Consider the following 10270-nt stretch of genomic DNA (forward strand, 5'->3'; position numbering starts at 1 on the left):
CCTGATCCCCTGATTGTCCTCCATATGCCTGGTGAACATACTCAGGATGAACTGATCTTCCCTGGTACTGAGGTCAGGCTGACTGGTCTATAGTTCCTCGGATCCTTTTCCGGCCTTTCTTGTAGATAGGCGTCACATTTGCCAATCTCCAGTCATCTGGGACCTCCCATGTTAACCAGGACTGCTGATAAATGATGGAGAGTGGCTTGGCAAGCTCCTCTGCCAGCTCATTCAGCACTCTTGGGTGGATCCCATCCAGCCCCATAGACTTGTGGATGTCCAGGTGGCACAGCAGGTCGAAACCTGCTTCCTCCTGGATTATGGGGGGTTTATTCCACTCACCATCGTGTCTTCCAGCTCGAGGGGCTGAGTACCCTGGGCATATCTCGTCAGCCCATGAAAGACTGAGGCAAAGAAGGCGTCAAATATCTCAGCCTTTTCCTCGTCTTTAGTGGCAATGTTCCCCCTTGCATCCACTAGAGGATGGAGGTTCTCCCTGGCTCTCTTTTTGCTGTTAACATATTTATAAAACCTTTTCTTATTATCCCTTACAGCAGTGGCCAGGTTAAATTCCAGCTGGGCTTTTGCCTTTCTAATTTCATCTCTGCATGACCTGACAAGATCCCTGTACTCTTCTTGGGTTGCCTGCCCCTTCTTCCAGAGCTGGTAAGCTCTCCTTTTTTTCCTTAGTCTCAGTAGTAGACCTCTGTCCAGCCAGGCCGGTCGTCTTCCCCACCGATTTGTCTTACGGCACATGGGGACAGCCTGCTCCTGTGCCTTTAAGACTTCTTCCTTGAAAAATACCCAGCCTTCTTCAATCCCTTTGCCCTTCAGAACTGTCTCCCAAGGGACTCTCCCAACCAGCGTTCTGAGCAGGTCAAAGTCTGCCCTTCGGAAATCCATCGTGGCGGTGTTGCTGACCCCCTTCCTTACCTCACCAAAGATTGAAAACTCTACCATTTCATGATCACTAAGGCCTAGACGACCTCCGACCACCATGTTTTTAATGTTTTTAATTTTCTGTCAACTTTTTTTAGAGAGGGTCCAGAAAATTTCTTTAGTGAGCAGCTGGTTAAAAACAATGGGGTGCATAATTTAATAAAACTTTCATCCTAAACTATGTTGACAAAACTGAGTTGAATATAAAACATTTTAAGCTAATTCGGAATGTTGACAGGGTGAATACTTCTTTGTATTTTCATAGTAAACCGCTGTTTTTTCATCTGAAAAATATCAGATATATGTAGAACCCAGTATTACTACATTTTAAATTATTTAGCACAAATGTTTTCTTTAGTTGGTAGGGCACTTCATTTCAGAAAGGCAATTTATTCTTAGGAGCAGTGAAATAATGACACCATCAGTGACAGTGCAGGGCTTCCTGTGCATGAGAAGGTGACTGTTATTGCTAGTTGTCATCATTTGTTATTTAAAAGAAGACAAGCAGTATCCCAAGTGGAAAAGTGACCAGTCAGTGCCTGATATAAGAACACAATTTTAATATTTTTTTTTAGTGTTGGCTTATAAAAGCAGTTGGTTTTGGCAAATCTGAAGTGCATGTATATGTAAAAACAGTATAAAGTGTCAAGAATGAAATTAAAGAATGTCAGAATTAATATTCCCAGTAGAATGCTCATTTGTTTGTCTTGCTTGTCTGCAGCATGCTAATCTGGAAGTGTGTGATGGAAACATATCTTTATTACAAGATGCTTCTTTCATTCCATGTACCAATATGGAATTACGTGCTAGTGGTGATTTAATATACAGTGAAGTATTTCATCTCTAGGATCCCTGCTCTGTCTTTTTTTTATACGCGGTAAAGGTACAGAGAGACAGAATTACACAAAGCACTCTTTCTCATCCTGGAGGTTATTAAATTATCTTCTAAATTCTATGTCTGTGTCTACTAGAATTTGAGCGATGCTCGGTAAATCGCTTTAGGCAATCCTTTTAGGGTCATTCACAGTTAAGTATTGCTTCCCTCACGTCATGCTCAAGCTTTCTGGTCTTGCAGTTTTGTAGCGACACTGATGTGGCCCTGTGAGCCAGTATCCCATTACTGACTTTGTTACACGACTGCACATGTGACATTCAGGATAATTTTCATCCAAGTGGCACTAAGTAAAATAGATTGTAAAGCTATCCATCCCATTTCAAGAAAACTTAAAATGAGAGTGTCAGGTGGCCTTGACTATTAATAAATAAACTAAATCTCCAATTTCTATTTATATATATATAAATAGGAAGGTTTTATATATATAAAAATAAAAAAGCAAACTTTATATGTATTTATATATATATATAAAAAAAGCAAACTCTTTACCAATACTTCTCAAAAAGTGGTACAAAAATACAGTATAAAAACACAGCCTCCAGTATAAGACTCGCTGTTACAGTTTCTAGAGCAGCAGTTTCTAGAACATAAAATCCAAGACAAGCTAATGCGTGAAGGGCTAAGGAAGTGAGGTACAGTCCAGACGAGCAGGGGACTGTTATTATACAATTATCTTGTTATTATATAATGTGAATATTTTAATACTGTGTTTGTGAAGTTAATGCATTTATCCAGGGTTTGAAATTTTTCTATTTAGAAAACTTGAAGAGTTTGTCCTTTTTGCTTTTGTTTGAAGTACATTCACACTTTGCATTAAGTCTGTACTGTGTAGCTTATAAATCTTATGTTTATAGGACATCATGTCTTCCTATGTGATAGTTTGCTAATAATGAAATACAGTAGCTTTGTCTATACAAGATGGTAACTATCAGCATCAGCACCCTCTTTCCCCCATCTGAAAGATGAGAAAATTGCAGGCTGTAGAAGACAGACCGCGGATCTCAAATATATAAAAAAATACTGCTCAGATCCAGCCTACAGTTTTTACAGGGAGATACTTTAAATAACATAACTCAAACTTAACTACGATACATGCTGATTGCCTGTTCTTGAATTGCTGCAAAAACCTGACCTTTACAGACATCCAGGGTGCATTAAAAGTTATGATTTCTTTCCTCCTGGCTACATAAAAGCGATAAGACAGCATAAATATATATATAAAAAATTATGTCCTTAGGAATTTAAGTTGAGAATTTGCATGAATTGCAGGACTCGCACAGTCTCGCTCTGGTAATACAATCCAACTTTCTTGACTCGGTCTGGAACAGAGATCTTCGAATAGATAATCTGTTCCTTCTTTATTTCATAGAATCATAGAATAGAATCATAGAATCGTTTAGGTTGGAAAAGACCTTTAAGATCATCAAGTCCAACCCTTAACCTAACCCTGCCATCCAACCGCTAAACCATGTCCCTGTGCACCACATCCACCCGTCTTTTAAATACCTCCAGGGATGGGGACGCGACCACTTCCCTGGGCAGCCTGTTCCAATGATTTTCATGATAGATTTATATGTTTTCATACTGATTGAATTTTATTGGTTTTAAAATTAATGGAAATAAGATCTTACCAATGTAAGTTCCTTTTTGTACCTTCTGTATTGTACAAATATAGAAGATGCTTGTACTGGTAAAACTTCCATAAATTACCGGTGGGTGACTTCAAGCATTTACTATGACTGAATGACGTGTTTACATCTATAAAAGCTTTGTAAGTGTATTCCAGGCAAATACTTGGACTTTCATAAGAGTTTTGTCCTTTTTTAGGTTGAAAAATGTTTATATTTGAAGTATGCTTGAAAATATCTTGGGTGCTTAGGAGTAAAATATTCTTTATTTAACAATAATAACAGCCTAAGAGCACTACTGCTAAGCAAGAAGGAAGTATAGACTAATGTGTACTGTAAAAACTTAAAATTTCTGTAATGAAATGGAATTGTATACCTTACTGGATGACAGTGCAATTCAAAACAGTGTTATCAGTTTACCTCTCCTGTGGCCTAAATGCTCAGTCATCTGAATGCTAATCCCAGAATATGCTTCAGAAATGCTTTATGTTCAGTGGGTGAAATTGTTTTGTTATATACATGAGGAAATAAAAAAGATTTGCCCTTTCTGGACATTTTACTCTGTGTGCCATTTTGAGAGGTATAGCTTCTGGGTACCTGCTTCCCTGCTACAAAGCTACATCATGATGTAAGAGAGATGTCCAGAGCGAGAGGGAGTCCCTGTCACTGCCTTGGCTAAATTTCATCATTTATTCATACAAAGCAATTTCTTGGTACAATAAATCTTCTAGCAAAACAGTGATTAGAGTTATGTTAAGTTTTTGTGTTGGAAGATCCTGTCAAACAATTTTGTATTGTAGATAATAAGCTCATATTAAATGCTAGGTGAGTTAATATTCTCACAGCCACTCCCATAATGTTTTGTGTTCTTTGAAACTTTTTGATTCCATTCTTTTACATGTTTTTTTGGAAGTCTGCTGGGTGAAACAATTGTAGACTTGAACACTTGAATGTCTGGAAAAAACAAAGGTCATACAGATCTCTCCCTTTTTTTTTTTTTTTTTTTTTTTTTTTGCCTCTGATAATTTAGCTTTATTAAATAATCAGGACTAATTAGGTTCCTGTCTTGAAAAAACTTTAGAAAATCCATTTCTGTTTTGTAATGAACAATTCCCTGAAACAAATCAGTGAGACATAAGGCATTTAAAGCATTTTTCAGGGTCTATTGAGAAGGAAATGATCATTTTTATAACTCGTGGTATTGAAATAAAAGGATGGTTGCTGTTTGTGGATTGTTTTTCAAACTGTGGCAGTAGGCTATACAGAATTTGTTTTTTGACTGAATGTCACTTTCTTATCACCTGACTATACAGGATATTCTCTACGGAAGGACATGTAAAATGGACTAGTATATAATTTTGCTCCATTTTTAGTAATGGCTGAGAATATAGTTTTACAAAATGTATAATTTTCAGCTGTGCCTCTAGCTTTCAGTAGGTGAACTGGTAGTGCAGTTGAAAGGGGTAAGTGTTCTAGATAAAACAGAAAAAAGACTTAAAAAGGTAGAAAAAGCAGTGGGGTTTTTTTGAAATACACAGCTTTCACTTTCAGCTTGAAAACTACCTCAAAACCTCCACAAATGAGTACGCTGTAGACCATGCTAAAGTGCTTTGGGCTTGTCTAGATGTATGTGGGTAATGTGCTGATAAAAGCAGGTTCTAGGTCCCGGTAAGTGGACAAGAAATGCCTCAGCCTGTACTTAGCAATTGGTAAGAAGAACACTGGGGTGGGAAAAGGTGGAGGGATCTTAATGGAACATCTCTTTACTTCAGAGTAGAACCAGCACTACGTTAAACCTTTCCTGACAATGTTTCCTTTCCCTTATTTCTTCCCTCTGTAGTCTGTTCTTAAAACTGTCAGTGGTGGAGAATCCAAAATGCCTTTTGGCAGTCCGCTTGCTTTAGAAAGGAGGGGGTTTTACTGTCTAACTTAGGTAGCCTTTGCTCAGTGCAAGCCCATTATTGCTTTTTGTATTACCTTTGGATAAAGAAAAGCATTTATTTCTTTCCTTTCTATAGCTGTCTTCTGTACATTGTAAGACTAATATCTTTTAGGCAGCTCTAGACTAGATAATTTAATGTCTTTCAGTCTTTTTTTAACAGGTGTTTATCTAAAGCTTTGCTCATCCCTTGAATAATTGAAGGACTGTATCAGTTAATCACCATCTTCAACTGTGATGCTTCAAATGGATGCAGTACTTCATCTAAGGGCTTATTAGTGCCAATTAAATGGCAAAAATGTCTTCATAGGTGTCACGGGTAATACAGACGTATCACAATGTATTGTTTTCTTCATGCCAGTATAACAGCGTTGACTTTTCTTGAATGTGTGCTTTATTATAAGCCTAAGCTTCTTTTCTGCATTCAGCTGTGTCTGGCTTGTATTTGTACAGCTGTCTTAAAATGGTATTTTGCATTTGTCATTCCTAAATTGCTTCCTTGATTTTTGAGGTCCTATTTCCAGTTTTTCAAGAACCAGGCATCAAGTGTGCTTGCAGTTCTGGCCAGTTTAGTTTTCTTTGCAAATTTGATAAGCCCACTCTGTCATCTAAGTCTCTAGTGAAACTCAAGATACTACTGTATTCCAGACAGGCTCCTTCAGAAGTTCACTTAATACATTATTGTAGTTTGATGATTTACAAGTGGTTTTATGTTTTTTTTTTTTCAAACCCTTTTGCATCTATCTTACAGGGAGTGTTCTTCTGACTGTTTTTCTAGCTTCCTTTTGAGAATTTTGTGTATTTTTTTGTCAACAGTATCACTGAAGTTAAGATATGACAGATGCTGCTTCATCTGGATTCACAAAATCTATTTCCTTGTCATAGGAATAATTTAGGCTGTGTTGATTTGACTTGTTCTTGACAAATCCATGTTGACTGTTACTTACCCCTTCGTTACTTTGTAGATGTTTGCAAACTGGAATTTTTTTTTCTGACTGTCTTTTTGTGACTGGAATTAAAGTTGACTGGGTTATAATTCCCTGATTCCTCCTTCTTCCCTTTTGTAAAAATAGACAGAATTGACAGAATGCCTCCCAGTTTATTTCCCTTGAATTTTTGTAGAATGTTGCTAGTTAACCTGCCAGTGACAGTGTACAATTTGATTGCTTGGACTGCTTTCCATAACTACCTCAAAGGAGGTTGTAGCGAGGTGGGGGTCGGTCTCTTCTCCCAGGTAGCAAGTGATAGGACGAGAGGAAATGGCCTGAAGTTGTGCCAAGGGAGGTTTCAATTGGATGTTAGGAAAAATCCCTTACTGAAACAGTTGTCAAGCATTGGAACAGGCTGCCCAGGGAAGTGGTGGAGTCCCCATCCCTGGAGGTATTTGAAAGACGGGTAGGTATGGCTCTTGAGCACATGGTTTAGTGGTGGACTTGGCAATGTTAGGTTAAGGGTTGGACTTGATATCTTGGAGGTCTTTTCCAACCTAAATGATTCTATGAATTGCTGACACTCACTATTCAAGTGTTAGTTGTTTCCATATTGCATAGTATATTGTATTCTGTGCAGTTGCACCCTTTCATAATGATCTAAATGAAGATCTAATGGAAATTCTTTAAAAAGAAAACTCTCCAATTTAACTTTCTCTTCTTTGAAGCTGAATATTTAAGTATTGAGAAATCTGGATTCTTTTCCTAATGCAATGTTTTATGTGACTTCTTAAACGAAGCTTAGTATTTGTTATTTTGTTTTGGAAAGTTGGTATCAAAAGCTTTTTTAACGTATTTCATTTTCCAGTTTGTCAAATTTGCCAACATTGAGGAAGACACACCTTCATATCACAGACGCTATGACTTCTTTGTGTCTCGATTCAGTGCCATGTGTCATTCGTGTGACCACGATCCAGAAATACAAACCGAGTAAGTGCCATTCTGTATGTATTACAGAAAACTGCCTTAAGACGTTAATACAGTCTGTAATACAGCTTTTCTTACGATATTTAGTGGAATAGTTCATTCCATAGGAAGGAAATGAAAGTCTGACTTTTTAAATAGCACCAAATATTGCAAATCTTAAGTGGCTAGAACTCCTAGAATATTTAAGTGGAATTTTACCTGAATAATGCCTGCCAGATTACATGGACTGTCTCCAGAAAGGCACTAATGTGTGCGAGTTGCATAACTCATTTGAGAAATTAATGGGACTACTTATATGAATAGCAAAAGCATATTTTGAGTCTGCTGTTTGAGAATTACTCTTTAAAATTGAATTTTCTTAGATGTATGCAGTATGATACTGTGTGTGAAACTGAAATGTCTTCAAGAATTAGTATTGCAAATTTTTACATTATTATGTAAGCACCACAATTTTTTTTTACTTCAGCTCCCCCTAGCGATGTGTTCTTTATGTGAATTGTTTACCAGTATTTAACTCCCAAGCACTTCAGAAAACTTAAGGCTTTTCAGATATTATGATTTGCATCTCTGTTGTACTCCTATTTCCATGCATTAAATTGTTCAGCCAACTATGAAAGAACCATGTGCTGAACATCTATTCAACATTTTGAGTGTACTGTTGTTCTGTTAGCTGCAATGCATAAGGATTTTTTCTTAAAATTTGCAGTTGCAAAAATCTGTGACCTGTATTTTCAAAAAGAATATATACTGTGTACTTCACTTAGGGGGGAAAAAACCCAAAAAACCCGAAACAAAGCCCAAACAAACAAACAATCATTCCTCCTTTAGTCTTCTGGTTCATTCCTCCATAAGTGAATATAATACTCACTTAGGGGGGAAAAAAAACCAAAAAACCCGAAACAAAACCCAAATAAACAAACAGTCATTCCTCCTTTAGTCTTCTGGTTCATTCCTCCTTATTTTTTGTAATTTACTGCCATCTTATTTGTTGCCCTACTGCTGTACATAGGGCTCTGCATCACTGGTGAAGCCAGTGTATCACGAACTACCTCATAACTGAGGCTTCTGTCAGGTACAGTATATTTACCTGAAGCTTGCGGTCACAAATAGTATTCATAAATGTTTTAATGAGCTTTTTGAGATTTTTGCCTTTTTAGGCTTAGTGAAACTAAACCAGAAATGTTAAACTACTTACTGTAAAACATTCCGTAAGGGGTTAGGATATGATGCTCAGCTCGGGATGTTTATTTATCTTCATTGCTCCTTGCAAATGCAGGATAATGTTAGTCATGACCTAGAAAATGGAATGAACTGAGAGTATAAGACTAGGGGATGGGATTAGTATGAGACTATGAGACTAGTAGATCCCTGACTTATCTATCAAGTATGATCTACCACTCATAAGGCTACCCCAAAGTAAACTACCTCAAAGCTGTGATTGCTGTAGTAGTAATAAGAGAACTGTGCTAATCTTTTGCTCTTCAAATTGTCAGCCTCAACTGTGTGCTTCGGTTTGCAGTGTTGATGTACCCTTAGGCAGGGAGGAATTTCATCCAAGTGACGTAAAGTATGTGACTTTGATTTAAATGTAATCTCTGCTTTCATACCTATCTGAGCCTTCTTTAGAGGAATGAAACCACATGGCTTTGGTAGCTCTTGCTTCGGTTTTGCTGTGATAACTTCACAATATTTTTCTTTAGTACTGGAATAGGTTGAGAGAGTGCACAGTTTCAACTGATGTGTAGTAAATTGCATAGAGCCAGTGGGGTTTTACCCATGTGACTTTCTTTTGGAGGTGGTATACACAGTTTGAGTATTCATTGATCAGTGTCAGCATTATCCTTACAGACTGTCTTCTGTTCTGTTGTTTGTTCTGTCAGCTTCCTTATGAGCTTTAAAGGCAGCATGGACAACCTTAAGGAACTGGCCAAATTTCCAAATTACTGCTTTTGAGAACTAATGGAATTCCACACTACATAATTACTGCTGCCTTATAGGTAAACTGCCATACCAGAGGTGCTGTGTTTCTACTTTTCAGTAATTCCTTTTTTCTTTCCTTAGGATCCGAATTGCTGGAATCAGGGGCATTCAGGGAGTGGTTCGAAAAACAGTTAATGATGAACTTCGAGCAACTATCTGGGAACCTCAGCACATGGACAAGATAGTACCATCACTGCTGTTTAATATGCAGAAAATAGAAGATATTGACAGGTATTTTTATTCCTGGTCACTGGCATGTTTTTTAAGTAAACTTTAGGCTTCATTTTTATTATAGATATCTTTTTCTTTTCTTTTTAGTGGAAATAATTACTGAGGTTTACTAGTTGAGTCTCCTTGAAACTGGTAACACAGCTCTGCTTAACTGCTCTTAATGTTTCTTGTCCTAAAGTCTTTTCAACCATCTTTGTTTCACTTGTTCTAGATTCTGTTGGCCTAAAAATTGCTCCAGAAATTCTGTAACCGTATTTAGACTTCTTAAAAACTAAACTGTGTTTTGTACTGTCAGATACAGAGATTAGTAAGCACAGGTGTTTAGGTCACTCAAATGATTGTTAGTTATATTAGTTAAAAATTGAAGGTTTAACTCCTACTTAGCCGTTAGTAACAACTGTCTGTCCTGTCTGCAGCAGTACTTAAAGTGAGGATTTAAAATTTATTTATATGTAGATGCCCACCTTTTTTTTGCTTTCAATGACTCCTAGGTGTGTTACCTCCCAGGTTTGCCTTCAAAAAAGATCTCTGTGATAACTGATGTTGAGGATATGCCAGTCACCTTACAATTGAAAAGTAACTTTTTTTTGGTCCATGTCTGCATTTGTGGCTAAACACTATGTAGGTATAAAGAGTATATATTCCTAGCACTGGGAAATTTCCATAAAACCAACTTTAGCTGTGCAAACAAGCATAAATGTTTGTTTCATGTCCAACCCTAGCTGCTTCAGAACTTGTTTGA

At 37.2% G+C, this 10270-nt stretch overlaps 1 protein-coding gene across 4 annotated transcripts in view; it reads left to right on the plus strand.

Moving 5' to 3' along the window:
- Positions 1 to 10270, plus strand: part of EFR3A (EFR3 homolog A) — an 83615-nt gene that overhangs the window by 27891 nt on the left and 45454 nt on the right. For all 4 annotated transcript variants that reach the window (XM_035903426.1, XM_035903428.1, XM_035903427.1 and 1 more), the window contains exons 5-6: positions 7199 to 7320; positions 9379 to 9528. In XM_035903426.1, the coding sequence (XP_035759319.1) occupies positions 7199 to 7320; positions 9379 to 9528 (272 nt within the window). The remainder of the gene's footprint in view (positions 1 to 7198; positions 7321 to 9378; positions 9529 to 10270) is intronic.

The sequence above is a fragment of the Egretta garzetta genome, unplaced genomic scaffold (assembly GCF_000687185.1).
Source record: "Egretta garzetta isolate BGI_Z169 unplaced genomic scaffold, ASM68718v1 scaffold50, whole genome shotgun sequence".
Lineage (NCBI taxonomy): Eukaryota > Metazoa > Chordata > Aves > Pelecaniformes > Ardeidae > Egretta > Egretta garzetta.